Raw genomic sequence first — 18987 nt, 5'->3', positions numbered from 1 at the left:
AACTGTCGTCCCAAAAGAACCGACTTTTTTGCATCTCTAAAGGGAACAAAAAATTAAGGAAGGTGAAATTTCCATTTTTTTCAAAAATCCTCTTTTTATGAAAAAAAAAACTGTCGTCGCAAAAGAACCGACTTTTTTCATCTCTAAAGCGGAATAAAATGAAACTCGGGGAAATCTGCAAGTTGTGCTTACGTTATTCTTGGAATAAAGTGTGTTCATAATACTGATCAAAAACTCAACATCTTAACGTCATTGCTGCAGACGTTTCGTAATGATAGTTGGTATTTTTCTGCACAATATCCAAGGCTTCCATAGAGCCAGCAAGTACACTATTGATATAAACTGGCCTATTCTGCTTTGATATGTCGTCATGCGATTTGTGTGTACTTGAACAGTTTAGTAAAAGTTAGCGATGTACCCACTTAGGTCGGAACGAACAATGAAGGAGAGGATTAGCTTCACTCACAGTTCAGACAGAATACCACAGAAGCATCCATCTCTTCGTAATTCACTAAGAAGAGTGTACTGCCAGTAGTGGCGAGCACTGGCATGTATTTATTTCCTTTATATTGCTTCCGCCAACTTTCAGATGACTAATCTTTATTTTTTATCAATGCATCAATCCATACAAAGTGATCGAGAAGAAAGAAAAATTGCCGCTCGACCATCTCCAAAAAATCTAATTTTTTCATGAATGTTTATCCTATATCAGGATACTTCAAAACCACAATTAATTATTTTTTTCCAACATACCATGGCGACGCAACGACTCCCGCCATTTTGCGTTTTTTCGATTTTAGACGTTTACGTTGTTTTGAATATCTCAGCACATATTTGTCGTACCAAATTGAAAATTGCTGGACGTCTCCAACTCGTGCAGAGCTAAAACTTTGATCTCTTAACACTTTTCCCTCAAACCACTTGTAGGGGATGAAATCAGTGTCTCAGTAGCAACATTTTCCGACATTGAAGATATGTCTGGAAAGAGGAAACAACTGACTTAAAGGTCTGAATTTGTGTGTGCGGGGTCATAAATTAATACACAAAAATTTACAGACCTGTAGCTGCTCCCAAAGGCCTGAAAAAATCGTAAAGTTGGGGAAAATTATGCCAAATTAGCATATTTCGCTGTCCAATATCTCCAATGGGACTGGATAAAAAAATCTGAAATTTTATGAACAGTTATTCCTTTAGTATACCATAACACACAACAAAGCGCGTTGTGTGTTTTTGAGCAGAAGGGAGTCAAAGTATTGAGTAATGACGTCATTCTCTAGGAGGCGTTTTGTTCATAAAATCTGGAAATTTGTTGTGAAGTAAAATAAAGTAGGATGAATGGTTAGTCCAGTCAAGGCTCTCAAGCTCGTTTCTTTCCTCTAGTTGTGACACTGTCTTATCACACCCACAGCAGCACTGGTGAAGAATGCCGCTATCAAGGAAAGTCAAAATGCACCCTTGACAAAAAGTCCGTAAGTACTCCTTGCTCTTGCTGCTTGCTATATCAATGATACTCAATCATGTTTATTCTTGTTTTAACTATCAACTCATGCAGGAGACTGTTGTCTTTTCGTGTGATCTACATTCTCAAGTCAGTAAACACTTACTCGCTGTAAACACTGACTGCGGAATGTAAACATCATTACTTAATACTTTGACCCCCTTCTGCTCAAAAACACGAAACGCGATTTGTTTGTGTGTTATGATGTACTAAAGGACTAACTATTCCCAAAATTTCAGATTTTTTTTTTTATCCAGGCCCAGTGGAGATATTGGACAGTGAAATATGCTAAATTGGCATAATTCCCCAATTTTACGATTTTTTTCAGACCTTTGGGAACAGGTAGAGGTATGTAAATTTTTGTGTATTAACTTATGACCTCGGAGTACGTGCACATACAAATTGAAACCTTTACGTCAGTTGTTTCCTCTTCCGAAACATGTTTTCAATGTCCAAAATATATATATATATATATATATATATATATGAACAAAACACCTCCTAAAGTATGACGTCATTATTTAATACTTTGACCCTCTTCTGCTCAAAAACACGAAACGTATTTTGCTGTATGTTGTGGTATACTAAAGGACTAACTATTCCCAAAATATCATATTTTTTTAAATTCAGGCCCATTGGAGATATTGGACAGTGAAATATGCTAATTTGGTACAATTCCCCAACTTTACGAATTTTTTTCAGGCCTTTGGAAGCAGCTACACGTCTGTAAATTTTTGTGTGTTAATCTATGTCCCCCTACTACATGCACACAAATTCAGACCTCTACGTCAGTTGTTTCCTCTTCCCAAACATGTTTTCAATGTCGAAAAATGTTGCTACTGCAGACCTGATTTCACTCCCCTGAAGTGGTTTTAGGAAACAATGTTAACAGATCAAAGTTTTAGCTCTGCACGAGTTGGAGACGTCCAGCAATTTTCAATTTGGTACGACAAAAACATGCTGAGATATTCAAAACAACATAAATGCCTAAAATCGAAAAAACGCAAAATGGCGCCAGCCCCTGTGTTGCCATGTGATGATGTAAAAATTAATTAATTGTGGTTTTGAAGTAGCCTGATATAGGATAAACATTCATGAAAAAATTAGATTTTGGGGTGATGGTCGTGCGACACATGCTTGGTTACTTAGAATGGATTGGCTCCAATAGCAGTCTAGACTGTTTGCTGTGTATTACAATTAGTGTTTTCTTCAGTGTCAAAATTGCTCTAAGACTATTGCGTATGTCTTTCTTGTTTCAGATGCAGGTTGATGATGCTTTGAGTCAATTGGAAGCAGCGGATTTTGGGGAATTTGTAAGTACTTAGTATTGAATCTATTGTGTCTGCATATTTACCAGTAACTAAATTTGATATATTATTGTGTACCACAATTGTTTCTGTATATATATTGTTTCTGTACAAGTTAGAATATTCAATGTCAATAATCTCTTAAATAAATTAAACGTATGCTCGAAATTTATACAATGCATAGAAATTAACGAAACCAACGTAATACATGTACGTGTTAATATTTTTTCTATAAACTTTGTATTCTTCTGTAGATATCGTCTGTAGATATCGTGAATTGGTACAGATGCATACAAGTTCTGTCCAGAAAATAGGGTCATACATTTTATTTTGAAACTACTGTACGTTGCAGCGTGCTCTATCTGCCGGAATCGATGGTTTTGTAACTCAACTACGAACGAATACTTGCTCAGTTGTCTCCGAACTCTCGGAGGTGAAGGACGATCAATTTCGTAAGCCTCTGTTTTGTCTCTTGTGCAAGTCTTGATGCAGTGCTCACTGGAACAAAGATACGCGATCAAGTTTTGTGTGAAACTCGGCAAGTCAGCAGCGGAAGCTTTTCCAATGGTTCAATGGGTCTTTGGAGATGAGTGTTTATGGCAAGTCTACATAAGACACAAGGCGATTTTGGAAGGACGTGAAGAGGTCGACGACGAAGCCGGCGCTGGACGCCCGTCAACCTCCTGAAACAACGAAAATGTGACTCGTGTGAAAGAACTTTTGCAAACAGACCGTCAAATGAGTATTCGTTTAATAGCTTACATGTTAAATATTTCAAAAACTATCGTCTACGAAATTCTGACCAACGATTTGCACATGAGAAAAGTATGTGCGAAGCTTGTCCCAAGAATTCTGACCGACGACTAAAAATTTCTCTAAATGGAAATTTCTCAAGACGTTTTGGAAATGTGTGAAAAATGATCCCCTCTTTTAGGACAATGTTTTGGTTCCCGTATAATTATTTTTATTTCATCGTTTCAAATCCTCCCTGAAAGGACATAGTTACAGAACAATTGACAACGTGAAAGCAGCTTGTGAAATGGCTTTAAACGCATTTCCTGAAAAGACGTTCCAGTATGCCTACGCAGATTGGAAATCCTACTGGAAATCAGTGGCGGATCTAGAAGGTAAAAAGTGGGAGGGGACAGCTAGAACCCAGACTATGATAGGTATGTCATAACTTTACTGTAAACTTTTAAAATATATAAATAATAGCTTCAAATATTTTTATCACTCAAAAACTGGGGGCCTTGACCCTCCGGCCCCGAGCTAGATCCGCCACTGCCATAAATATATATCGACGCAGGAAAACAATATTTTAAAGAATTTTAATGTGTGTGTTTTTTATTCTTACTATTATATAAATAATTTTTTTCACACTTGCAGACTTGATGAGATTACTTTTCCGGACGGACATTGTAAGGTACAATAGTGGAATTTATATCATCTCCACCATGCCGCGGGGGGGGGGGGAGCTTGCGTACTCTAATGATCCCAAGAGCTATGCCGGAGATAGCTTCGCTATCAGAGGGCTTCCCATGCCGGACAGGTCTTTAGGGGTAGGAGTCAGACGAAGAGAGATATTATGGTAGTGGGCAGCACTCTGCCATTACCACACTGAGGCTGCTGAAGATGATTGACATTAGCAAGGCTCAGATGTGGGCAAAAACAGGCAGGAACATGATGGAAGGACATGGGACAGCACCACTTTACTCAGTCCCTAGAAAACAACATGGAAAGAGAAATAAGAAAATGTAATATTAGGGAATACGACACTACTGTTTCACAGAGTGTCATCCCCGGAAGTGGAGGGAAACACAGCAGGACCTCTTCGGTCGTCATCAAACGAAATTCCTGCAGGATAGGAACCTGGAATGTGCGATCGCTGTTACAGTGTGGAAAACTGGAAAACCTAAAGAAGGAAATGGAACGTATGAAGATAGATATCTTGGGAATCAGCGAAGTTAGATGGCCTGGTGGAGGAGACATGTAAAGCGGGGACTTCAGAATGATTTACTCAGGAGCTGCAAACGGTACGGCAGGAGTCGGTTTTGTCTTGAATAAGAACATTGGACAAAAAGTCATGGGCAGTTGGAGATACAATGAAAAGATAATAATGTTGAAGATAGCAACCGAACCGAGAAATATGACGATAATCCAAGTATATATGCCTACATCGAGCTACACAGATAAGGAAGTAGAAGAAATCTATGAGCAAATAGAAGAATTATTGATGAAAGTTGAAGACCAGGACAATTTAATCATCATGGGTGACTGGAACGCAGTAGTTGGCGAAGGCAAAGAAGAGAATGTAATTGGGAATTTCGGCCTAGGAGAAAGGAATGCGAGAGGTACACGATTAATTGAGTTCTGCAAAAGCCATAATCTGACTGTAACGAACACTCTCTTCGAACAATCACTAAGAAGAAGATACACATGGACAAGACCAGTAGACAAAGAAAGATATCAAATAGACTGTTAGTCCGACAAGCATTTAGAAATCAAGTGAAGAACAGTAAGAGTTACCCAAGAGCAGAGGTTGACTCATACCATAATTTAGTTTCGATGAACAGCGAACTCCGACTAAAGAGGAAACAAGTGGTAACACCAAATAAAAGATGGAACACAATCAAGCTAAGAAGAGATGAAAACATAAAAAGGGAATTTGCAAATGCGACAGACAAAGAGACGTCTACGGTAGCTTTAGCAGGTGATGACGTCGACTCGAAATGAGAAGCCATGAAAGCAGGGATTACAAAGCTGCCGACGAGCACATAGGAAGGGAAACGGGAACGCAATATAAACCCTGGATAACAGCAGAAATATTGGAAATGATGGAACAAAGAAGACAGTCCAAGATAACAAACAAAGAAGAGGAATACAGAAGGTCAGAAATCACATCAACAGAGAAATAAAGAAGGCCAGAGAAAACAGGATAAACAAAATATGCAAAGAAATTGAGCAAAATATAGTAAAGGCAATACAGAAGCGGCATATAGAATGGTTAGAAAACAGTTCGGTGAGAAAAAGAAACGCACAGACATTATCATAGACAAGGACGGAACAACAATGCTAATAGAAGAGGGGCAGATAACAAGAAGATGGAAGGAATACATTGAAGAACTCTACAAAGGAGACAGAGTGAACGAAGAAGAGATAGAGAAGGAAGAAGACGTGGATGAAAATGAATTAGGACCATCTATTTTACAGTGCTTGACAATGCTTTGGAAAAAAATGCAACATGGTAAAGCCCCAGGAATAGATCAAATACCAACGGAAATGATTAAGAATCTCGGAATAGCAACAAAGAAGAAATTTTAATCTTATTATAGGCCAATCATTAAAGGATGATTTAGGGTCGAATAAGGAAAAAAATGGTGGAAAGCTGGAATAAATTTTGTTTTCTGTATATAAGTGTCCGTAATAACATACTAATTTTGCACTACTCTACCACTCCTGATTTGGCCATCATCTTGGAAAAATGGCGCCAAAAATTAGTTTTTTTGCAAATATCTCGCATGAAAAACATTTTAGAGCAAAACATGTTATTGCAAAAAAATAATCTACATTAAATTCTCTACAAGATATGTTTTCATTTTTTCTCTAGGATGCACCGTTTAGATGTTATAGGCGTGGCAAATTACGCATTTTTCTTTCAACATCGCTTTATAGCAGAACCTTAATGAGAATTTTCTGATACTATTTTGTTTTAATGATTTTTCTTATATGAAATATAAATTAATATATTTTTCATTCATTGCAGGTGTAACTAAGGATAAGTAATCAGGTCTATTAGATCACTTATGTTGAAGATGTCAACTAATAAATGTTTTATCTGTGAGAAACTTCTCGGTGATGGTGTTACAGGTATAGTTAAAAAAAAAGAAAGAAAGAAATTAGTAGACTGCCGTATTAAAGCGAAAGATGAAAATGACTGTCAACTTAAGGGACTGAGAAGTGTTACACTTCATGAAAAGAGTAGAAAAGTTTACACAAAAACAAGAAGTAGCAAAGCGTTGCCGTTTCAACGTACTGCATCACCTACGCCGATAACCCCTAGGTCAGAAGTACTAAGATTTAATTTTCAAGAAGTCTATCCGTTTTGTGGACAATGTTAATCAGATGAATTTTTAGAGGGACAGGATAAAAAAAATTGTGAGTGAGTGTGAGAGTGTACATCGCGTCGAAACCTTTCAAGATAAAGATTTTTATAGAAGCTAAGAAGGAAGACTGCCAATTTTCATTCAGTGAAATTTTTCAAGATTATAATGATGCATTACCAACTAAAAAAAAAAAAAAAAAAAACGAACTAAACTGAAAGAAAATTACTCAGAAGATATTATTATACCAACAAACAAAAACATGAAGTCCATAATTTGCTTCCGTGATACAGGGCATAAAATTCTCACGGATACATAGTATGATCGTCAAAAGCTAAGTACACCTATATGGACGAAAAGAAGTTGAGAATTATAATGACAGCCGGGCAAATAATTGCTGAAGATACCAGATCCCAGATTTATGAAACTGATGAATAGCCATGAGCAGATAAACTTTGAATGACGTTGATTCATTCATTCCTGGAACCTTAAAATGCCTTCTCAATACTATTATCTTGAAAAACAAGACAGGTAATAGCACAAAATGGGGGGGGGGGACTATAACAATTTCTCATGTCATAATTGCAGCAGCTACACCAAAATATATTTCAGCCTCATCGCAAGTAGGACTTGCGGTGCATCTTAATCAAAAGTATGGTAGTAAGCATTTTCTTAATGCTCTGTCTTCGTTAGAACTGTGTGCACCATATTCTGAGGAAGCTCTCTTTCAAGTTTCGGCTCTTCTCCATCCTGCGTCATTTGTTTGTTGATATGAAAATATCTTCTGAGTAATTTTCTTTGAGTTTAGTTCTTATTGCTTTTCAGTTGGTAGTGTATCATTATAATCTTGAAAAAATTCACTGAATGAAAATTGGCACTCTTCTTTGTAAGCTTCCAGGTAGTTGAAAGCATAAGTCATGACATCTGAAACAACATTATCTTTCGGACGACCACGTTTCATTCCAGAAGAAATCTTGTAGAACTTTTTAATGCATGAGGAATGATATCTGGCTTCAGCAGCAACTAAATCATGAATATTGCCAATCCTAATACTAACTTCTTTGCCCCAGTCGTCATTTCTTCTGTCGGCTGCTTCCATAATAGAATATTTAACTTGAATGGTTTCGACACGATGTACACTCTTACGCTCACTCACAAATTTCTTATCCTGTCCCTTTAAAAATTCATCTGATTAACATTGTCTACAAAACAAATAGGCTTCTTGAAAATTAAATCTTAGTACTTCTGACCGAAGAATTATCGGCGTAGATGATTAAGTACGTTGTAATAGCAACGCTTTGCTACTTCTTGTTTTTGTGTAAACTTTTCTACTCTTTTCATGAAGTGTAACACTTCTCAGTCCCTTAAGTTGACAGTCATTTCCATCCTTCACTTTAATACTGCAGTCTACTATTTTTTTTTTTTTTTTTTTTTTACTATACATGTAACACCATCACCGAGAAGTTTCTCACAGATAAAACATTTTTTAGCTGACATTTTCAACATAAGTGATCTAATAGACCTGGTTACTTATCCTTAGTTACACCTGCAATGAATGAAAAATGTATTAATTTATATTTTAAATACGAAAAATCATTAAAACAAAATAGTATCAGAAAATGTTCGTTAAGGTTCTGCTATAAAGCGATACTGAAAGAAAAATGCGTAATTTGCCACGCCTTTAGCGTCTAAATGGTGCATCCTAGAGAAAAAATGAAGACATTTCTTGTAGAGAATTTAATGTAGATTATTTCTTGTAATAACATGTTTTGCTCTAAAATGCTTTCCATGCGAGATATTTACAAAAAACTAATTTTTGGTGCCATTTTTCCAAGATGACGGCCAAATCAGGGGTGGTAGAGTGGTGCAAAATTAGTATGTTGTTACGGACACTTATATAAAGAAAATAAAATTTGTTCTAGCTTTCCACCATTTTTTTCCTTATTCGACCCTTCATTGACTGGCCTATTAATGAAGTGTACTACTATGAGCAAAATAAATGACGTCTCTCTTTATTTTGAAGTTTTTGAAAATACCTCTGTTTTCTTTATATGTTCGAAATTTCGGAAGGTTTCCCCAGCAGGATAGGTTAATAACAAACCCGTTTTTAATATTTGTGTTAGATATTAGCTTAAAATAAATAAATTAGAAGCAAAAAACATTAAATCGACAGAAATCTCGAGAATTACCAACTCAGCTAAAGTGGGAAATTTTGAAGAACGCGAGGGAATTCTGCAGTTCAACACGAAGCAGCGACATCTATGTTCTTGAGAGAAATCTGGATTAAATCTACAGACGAAACTTTTAACGAAATATTTCTAATATGTCTTATTACGTGCATTATCTGCAAACTCCAGATATATGAATATATGCCAAGTATTAACGTAAAGATAGCGCAAAAAGTGGAAATTATCTATGGAAAAGGACGAATTGGTAGCGCGACCGTAATGAAAAGTTGTCTTTACCGTAGAACAGGCTCAGTTCACGTTAGAAAACAAATAGCTCAGTTAGTTAAAGCAACGAGTTTGTATGCCGAAGGTAGTGGGTTCGAATCTCCCTCGAAGTGCCGTTGTCTTATTAGTATGGTTATTTATTTTTATTTTTTTATGTGGGAAAAAATCAAATTGTAACATATGTGTAAAACTCATGATGATACCAAAAAAAAAAAGTCGTTGTCGCACTTGCATTAGCGTCCCTAATTTAGTTTGCAAACAGTTTCGTAATTATTTCCCCTGTGCTCACTGCTCACTATACGTTATGCTCACTGGTGCATAACGAATGTTTCCCTGTAAATGTTAATTCTAATTTGGAGAATTTTATAAAGTTTCAAAACATTTCTCACTAGATAGTCTTCTATCTACTTGTTTTGATATTTTGATAACAGATTTTCCTATTAAATGTTTAATTTTCCCTAGATGTTTAATTACGGAAAAGTTTTACAATGTATTTGTATTAAATTGAAATTGTTTTGAATTTACCACATGAGATAAGTAGCTCGAAGGAGGAAAACTCAAGTAATTGGTATTCTACGTAAAAGCAACCTATTGTAGAATGATGATACTTCTTACCTTCAGCACATAATCTTTACGTTAGAGAGTCAGACAGAAAAAAAATCCTGGTTTTTCCTCCCTATGACCACCCATCTTAAACCTCTACATTCCTCTGTTCGTCTCACAAAATTTCGGTGCTTCAAAAACATTCATATAATAATAATAATAATAATAATAATAATAATAATAATAATAATAATAATAATAATAATAATCCTGAATATGCCATCCTTACATAATGTAAGGATATCTTAATTTCTTAGTTTAATTCTTAGATATCTTAGTTTAAAATGCTTTCTTTAGTAATTTTTTGAGCAACCATGTAGGAGGGGGTACGACGTTTTATTTTGCCCCTCTCGTTTTAGTATCCTTCCAACAGAAAGAAATTTCTGATAAGCAGGGCAGACAAAATGAATAAGAAATATATTTACAGCATCATCTCCCCTTGCATGATTAAATATCACGTAGCATTTTTTATTCTACCAAAGATGGCCCTGTGCGGTTAGGGGTAGGTAACAGTAGTAGGGACCCCCGTTGGCCCGAATGACTCATCCTCACTCTCTTTTATGACCGGGGTGAAAGGTCAATGACCTTGGCCTGGGGTCAATGACCTAGGGGTACATAGGACCACCCCCTCTAAATTTTGGCAGGGGTACCATGGCCCACCCCCTAAATTTTGGCAGGGGTACATAGGACCAGCCCCCTTTAATTTTGGAAATTGCCAAATCTAAAAATTTGGTATGGTAGCCTAGGACCATAGTATGTACCTCTATTAGTATTGGGTGTCTATGTCGTTCCCTTTTATGGGTAAAAAATTGCCAAAAATTCAAATTTCGGGGGTTTTTGACCTAATTTATCCCCTTTGATGAGGTGTTATTACCCTATATGGTTATATGGGCGTATACAGGGGTTCATTCCCTTTCATAAGACATGGGTATATTAATGCACCCCTTGAAAAATTTGGGAGGGGTACCTTGGCCCACCCCTTAAATTTTGGAAATTGACCAATTTAAACATTGGGTATTATAGTACAGGACCCTAATATGTATTATGATAAATTTGGGTGGTCCACCTCATTTCCTTCTAGGGGTACAAAATTGCCAAAAATATAAACGTAAGCAATACGTTATACCACGTGTTTGGTTTTTGGCTCAATTTATCCCCTTTGATGAGGTGTTATTACCTTATATGGTTATATGGTCATGTATAGGGGTCCATTCCCTTTCATAAGATATGGGTATATTTGTGCACCCCTTGAAAAATTTGGGAGGGGCACCTTGGCCCACCCCCTTAAATTTTGGAAATTGACCAATTTAAACATTTGGTATTATAGTACTGCACCCTAACATGTATTATGATAAATTTGGGTGGTCCACCTTGTTCCCTTCTAGGGGTACAAATTTGCCAAAATATAAACGTAAGCAATACGTTGTACCACGTGTTTGGTATTTTGGCCCAATTTATTTCCTTGGATGAAGTCCTATTACCTTATATGGTTATGTATAGGGGTCTATTCCCTATCATAAGACATAGGTACATTTGTGCACCCCTTTAAAAATTTGGGAGGGGTACCTTGGCCCACCCCTTAAATTTTGGAAATTGATCATTTTATATATTTGGTATTATAGTACTGGACCCTAACATGTATTATGATAAATTTGGGCGGTCCACCTCGTTTCCTTCTAGGGGTACAAAATTGCCAAAATATAAACGTAAGCAATACGTTATACCATGTGTTTGGCTTTTGGTCGATTTTATCCCCTTTGATGAGGTGTTATTATCCTATTTAGTTATATGGTCATGTATAGGGGTCCATTACCTTTCATAAGATATGGGTATATTTGTGCACTCCTTTAAAAATTTGGGAGGGGTACTTTGGCCCACCCCTTAAATTTTGGAAATTGCCCAATTTAAACATTTGGTATTATAGTACAAGACCCTAATATGTATTATGATAAATTTGGGTGGTCCACCTCGTTCCCTTTTAGGGGTACAAAATTGACAAAATATAAACGTAAGCATTACGTTGTACCACGTGTTTGGTTTTTGACCTAATTTATTCCTTTGGATGAGGTCCTATTACCTTATATGGTAATGTATAGGTGTTCATTCCCTATCATAAGACATAGGTACATTGATGCACCCCGGGAGGGGATTCGGTATCATAGTACATGACTCAACATGTATCATGATAAATTTGGGTGGTCCACATCGTTCTCTTTTAGGGGTACAAAATTGCTAAAATATAAACATAAGCAATATGTTGTACCATGTGTTTGGTTTTTGGCCCAATTTCTCCCCTTTGATGAGGTTTTATTACCTTATATGGTTATATGGTCATGTATATAGGTTCATTTCCTATCATAAGATATGGGTACATTGATGCATCCTTTAAAAATTTGGGAGGGGTATCTTGGCTCATCCACTCGGTTTTAGAAATTGTTTAATATAAGCATTTGGTATCATAGTACAGGTCTCCAATATGTACCACTATAAATTTGGATGGTCCACATCGTTCCCTTTTCATAGGTAAAGAACTACCAAAAATCAAATTTCGGAGGTTATTGACCCCTATTTAGCGTGTTATATGGTTTATTACCTTTATATGTTTATGTTCCCTTTTAAATTTGGGAATTATCAAATAACAAAATTCGGTAAACGTTTTCTAGGACCCGTTGTAGATGTTGATGTTCCTCTTATGGCCAAATATTCAAAATTTAAATGTTATTGACCGGCTTTATTATTGAATAAGTACAGGATTTATTACTTTTTTCATAAGACACAGGTGTATTTGTGTACCAATCTTAAATTTTGGAAGGGGTACATTTCTTATTGTCATATCAATAATTGGTAATTGGATAGTATCTCATTCATTGGGTAAATCATTATGATCACGTGATCGGTTATTGACCTATGATGGGATTAGGAGTCCAGGACATTGGTACATTGAAACTTTGTAGGATAATTTTAATGCGTCATTGGTTTTGATTATTCCCGCCAAATATAAACGTAAGCAAGACGTTGTACCACGTGATTGTCCTTGATGAGGTAGTGTACAGGGATTCATTTCCTTTGTTGTGGTACTTCTTAAGTTTGAGTACACACACACACTTCTAGAAAACAGTTGGTTCTACTCAGGTAAACAATTGACGGACATTATTGACCTTATTGAACATATAATGATATGATTAACTCTAAGACTTAGGTATATCAAGAGAAGTATTCTTTAAATTTGGGAATGGTGATAAACAGAATTTTAACATAAGGTGCGAAATTTGAAACAATACATTGAACTTTAGTCACAGCTCATAGTCTAAGATCATTGGTGGTGATTGATTTGAAATCTGATAACTAACCTTATTGAATCTTATGACTCATAGACGAAAGGCAATACATGCTACAACAGTTTGAAATTTAATCATAAGGTGATGTAATCTGACACTAGCAAAGTTATTGTTAATGCAATTTGATTGGATGATCACTATCTTTCCTGCAATCTGATTGGTTGATCACTATCTTTCCTGCAATCTGATTGGTTGATCACTATCTTTCGTGCAATCTGATTGGTTGATGATTTTCAAATCTTTGCTGTATTCAGTTTTAAGATTTGTTTAACATTTAAAAATCTTGGTTTCGTTCAACATTTTGCACTCACTGAGAAATATGATCAAAACCGTTTATGTGTTAATCGAATAGTTAAAAACCGGATAAAGTTTGACGGTTAACCGTGAAACGTAAAATTTTTTTAGTTTGAAATTTTTTTTGTTTGAAACTTTTTCTTTGAAAATTCTTGCTTTCAAATTTTTGTTTGAATTTTTTGTTTCAAAATTTTGTTTGAAATTTTTTTTCGCTTCAAAATTTTGTTTGAATTTTTTTCGTTTGAAATTGTTTGTTTGAATTTTTTCGTTTCAAAATTTTGTTTCAAAGATTTTTTGTTCTAAATTTTTGTTTCAAAGTTTGGTTTGACATTTTTAAAGTTTGTGCACTTATTAGTAAAGAACTGGAACTGTTTAGAACAAAAACCTTTGACAACATTGTGGTGCAATAGTACACGTCAGAACCTGGGGTTGTACTTGAAATGAAAAAACACAATTCATTGAAATGGATCATTTTATTACACTCCACATACATCCATACCAGATAGTGGTTCTGGATATTGTCGATACAATGTATTTTGAACTTCTTGCACTAGTTTGTCTTTAGCATATAATTTTAATTCCAATTGAAGTCTTTTAAGGTCTAATGCAATATCAATTGGTGGAAACTCAATGTCCATTTGATCACAAATAAACTGTTTATCAATACAGGTATGCACCCACGAACGATGTTGACAACCATCACAATATCTAGATACATGTTGTACAATATGCATAACACATTTTTCAAAATAGTACTTTTTCAGGAATATACTACTTTTGTTGCACACTTCCACTGCATGTTTCACACACTGAAATACGCTGATGAATTTGTTCCATTCAGTTTGGGTTAGATACACCATGTTGCGAGGGACATGGAATGTACTCTTTTTACGTAACAGCACCATCTTCTCTTCGAGGACTGTACGCAGCACCACTTCATGATTTGAGCCTAATGATTTGACTATGGTCACATTTAGCTCATCATGAAAATAATCGTTCATTTGGTCTATTCGTGAACATAATATTTGCCATTCTTTACAGGTCAGTTGTACACCAAATTGTTCTGCTTTGCCCAATCGAATCACAGGTTCAAATGTTCTAGCACTGATACCAATCATCACATGTTTTGTTTGAAATATATTTATTGGATAATAGCTTGCGAAGATGAACTCTTTATCGTTAGAAGTACACATCTTTCCTCCTGAAAAGCACTTGCTCAAATGATTTCGTGGGATGACACTGTATTGGTTGATTTATAGTTATTGCTGACGTCATTGGTAAGGAATGTGCTGACGTTTGAATTCATGATTTCATCACAGTTGCTGACGTCATGCCGACCAACCAAATTCATACAACTACGGCTGACGTCATTGGAAAGAAATGTGCTGACGTTTGAATTCATGATTTCATCACAATTTCTGACGAATCTGGCTGTGTACTAAATTCAAATTGATGACTTCGACCCAAGAATCCTTTGTAACATAAAGATACAGATCCAGTATTTAAGAAACGTAACAGTTCTTCTTGTTTTGATGCTTCCATGGGTAAATATCTTGCTGGTAAAATTATATTCTTATCATTTTCAAGCTTCACTACGATTCTTAATCCAAACTTTGTAGAGATCATTGGCTAGCTAAGATTCTATAAGGTACATTCTGTTGTAAATCAGTAATCTTGGTAAATGATTTCATCACATCACGCGTGTTTAGAAACTGCAGACAAGTAGCCATGATGATGTTATCATGAATACTAACTCGAACGATACTTATATATGATGAAAAACTGACGACGTTGCATTATCATGTTCTGACGTGTACTATTGCACCACAATGTTGCCAGAGGTTTTTGCTCTAAACAGTTCCGGTTCTTTACTAATGGGTGCACAAACTTTTAAAAATGTCAAACCAAACTTTGAAACAAAAATTTAGAACAAAAAATCTTTGAAACAAAATTTTGAAACGAAAAAATTCAAACAAACAATTTCAAACGAAAAAAATTCAAACAAAATTTTGAAGCGAAAAAAAATTTCAAACAAAATTTTGAAACAAAAAATTTCAAACAAAAAAATTTGGAAACGAAAAATTTCAAACAAAAATTTTAAACAAAATTTTGAAACGAAAAAATTTTAAAAAATTTCAAACGAAAAATTTTTAAACAAAAAAATTTTGAAACAAAAGTTGTCAAAAAAATGTCAAACAAAATTTTGAAACAAAAAATTCAAACAAAAATTTGAAAGCAAGAATTTTCAAACAAAAAGTTTCAAACAAAAAAATTTCAAACTAAAGAAATTTTACGTTTCACGGTTAACCGTCAAACTTTATCCGGTTTTTAACTATTCGATTAACACATAAACGGTTTTGATCATATTTCTCAGTGAGTGCAAAATGTTGAACGAAACCAAGATTTTTAAATGTTAAACAAATCTTAAAACTGAATACAGCAAAGATTTGAAAATCATCAACCAATCAGATTGCACGAAAGATAGTGATCAACCAATCAGATTGCAGGAAAGATAGTGATCATCCAATCAAATTGCATTAACAATAACTTTGCTAGTGTCAGATTACATCACCTTATGATTAAATTTCAAACTGTTGTAGCATGTATTGCCTTTCGTCTATGAGTCATAAGATTCAATAAGGTTAGTTATCAGATTTCAAATCAATCACCACCAATGATCTTAGACTATGAGCTGTGACTAAAGTTCAATGTATTGTTTCAAATTTCGCACCTTATGTTAAAATTCTGTTTATCACCATTCCCAAATTTAAAGAATACTTCTCTTGATATACCTAAGTCTTAGAGTTAATCATATCATTATATGTTCAATAAGGTCAATAATGTCCGTCAATTGTTTACCTGAGTAGAACCAACTGTTTTCTAGAAGTGTGTGTGTGTACTCAAACTTAAGAAGTACCACAACAAAGGAAATGAATCCCTGTACACTACCTCATCAAGGACAATCACGTGGTACAACGTCTTGCTTACGTTTATATTTGGCGGGAATAATCAAAACCAATGACGCATTATCAAATTATCCTACAAAGTTTCAATGTACCAATGTCCTGGACTCCTAATCCCATCATAGGTCAATAACCGATCACGTGATCATAATGATTTACCCAATGAATGAGATACTATCCAATTACCAATTATTGATATGACAATAAGAAATGTACCCCTTCCAAAATTTAAGATTGGTACACAAATACACCTGTGTCTTATGAAAAAAGTAATAAATCCTGTACTTATTCAATAATAAAGCCGGTCAATAACATTTAAATTTTGAATATTTGGCCATAAGAGGAACATCAACATCTACAACGGGTCCTAGAAAACGTTTACCGAATTTTGTTATTTGATAATTCCCAAATTTAAAAGGGAACATAAACATATAAAGGTAATAAACCATATAACATGCTAAATAGGGGTCAATAACCTCCGAAATTTGATTTTTGGTAGTTCTTTACCTATGAAAAGGGAACGATGTGGACCATCCAAATTTATAGTGGTACATATTGGAGACCTGTACTATGATACCAAATGCTTATATTAAACAATTTCTAAAACCGAGTGGATGAGCCAAGATACCCCTCCCAAATTTTTAAAGGATGCATCAATGTACCCATATCTTATGATAGGAAATGAACCTATATACATGACCATATAACCATATAAGGTAATAAAACCTCATCAAAGGGGAGAAATTGGGCCAAAAACCAAACACATGGTACAACATATTGCTTATGTTTATATTTTAGCAATTTTGTACCCCTAAAAGAGAACGATGTGGACCACCCAAATTTATCATGATACATGTTGAGTCATGTACTATGATACCGAATCCCCTCCCGGGGTGCATCAATGTACCTATGTCTTATGATAGGGAATGAACACCTATACATTACCATATAAGGTAATAGGACCTCATCCAAAGGAATAAATTAGGTCAAAAACCAAACACGTGGTACAACGTAATGCTTACGTTTATATTTTGTCAATTTTGTACCCCTAAAAGGGAACGAGGTGGACCACCCAAATTTATCATAATACATATTAGGGTCTTGTACTATAATACCAAATGTTTAAATTGGGCAATTTCCAAAATTTAAGGGGTGGGCCAAAGTACCCCTCCCAAATTTTTAAAGGAGTGCACAAATATACCCATATCTTATGAAAGGTAATGGACCCCTATACATGACCATATAACTAAATAGGATAATAACACCTCATCAAAGGGGATAAAATCGACCAAAAACCAAACACATGGTATAACGTATTGCTTACGTTTATATTTTGGCAATTTTGTACCCCTAGAAGGAAACGAGGTGGACCACCCAAATTTATCATAATACATGTTAGGGTCCAGTACTATAATACCAAATATATAAAATGATCAATTTCCAAAATTTAAGGGGTGGGCCAAGGTACCCCTCCCAAATTTTTAAAGGGGTGCACAAATGTACCTATGTCTTATGATAGGGAATAGACCCCTATACATAACCATATAAGGTAATAGGACTTCATCCAAGGAAATAAATTGGGCCAAAATACCAAACACGTGGTACAACGTATTGCTTACGTTTATATTTTGGCAAATTTGTACCCCTAGAAGGGAACAAGGTGGACCACCCAAATTTATCATAATACATGTTAGGGTGTAGTACTATAATACCAAATGTTTAAATTGGTCAATTTCCAAAATTTAAGGGGGTGGGCCAAGGTGCCCCTCCCAAATTTTTCAAGGGGTGCACAAATATACCCATATCTTATGAAAGGGAATGGACCCCTATACATGACCATATAACCATATAAGGTAATAACACCTCATCAAAGGGGATAAATTAGGTCAAAAACCCCCGAAATTTGAATTTTTGGCAATTTTTTACCCATAAAAGGGAACGACATAGACACCCAATACTAATAGAGGTACATACTATGGTCCTAGGCTACCATACCAAATTTTTAGATTTGGCAATTTCCAAAATTAAAGGGGGCTGGTCCTATGTACCCCTGCCAAAATTTAGGGGGTGGGCCATGGTACCTCTGCCAAAATTTAGAGGGGGTGGTCCTATGTACCCCTAGGTCATTGACCCCAGGCCAAGGTCATTGACCTTTCACCCCGGTCATAAAACAGAGTGAGGATGAGTCATTCGGGCCAACGGGGGTCCCTACTACTGTAACTAAAGAAATACCTAATATATAGCGCCCCTTGATTGTAATATTACCGCTTTATTTGTACGAGGGAGCCCCTACAAGAGTGGCAAAAAGAATAGGAAAAGTGTCTATTGATTCCAGTGGCGGATCCAGAACAAACTTCTGGAGGGGATTGAAAGATTCTTTTGATGATGTAAAGCTGTCACAAATTACCACTTAACTAAACCAAACATAATA

At 35.4% G+C, this 18987-nt stretch overlaps 1 protein-coding gene across 4 annotated transcripts in view; it reads left to right on the top strand.

Moving 5' to 3' along the window:
- Positions 1-18987, top strand: part of in (inturned planar cell polarity protein) — a 666765-nt gene that overhangs the window by 473232 nt on the left and 174546 nt on the right. For all 4 annotated transcript variants that reach the window (XM_081752327.1, XM_081752329.1, XM_081752330.1 and 1 more), the window contains exon 10: positions 2758-2811. In XM_081752327.1, the coding sequence (XP_081608453.1) occupies positions 2758-2811 (54 nt within the window). The remainder of the gene's footprint in view (positions 1-2757; positions 2812-18987) is intronic.

Source organism: Thermobia domestica, chromosome 3 (genome assembly GCF_964235325.1).
Source record: "Thermobia domestica chromosome 3, izTheDome1.hap1.1, whole genome shotgun sequence".
Lineage (NCBI taxonomy): Eukaryota > Metazoa > Arthropoda > Insecta > Zygentoma > Lepismatidae > Thermobia > Thermobia domestica.
The sequence above is the reverse complement of the archived record's forward strand: the minus strand, read 5'-3'. Positions and strand labels throughout refer to the sequence as shown.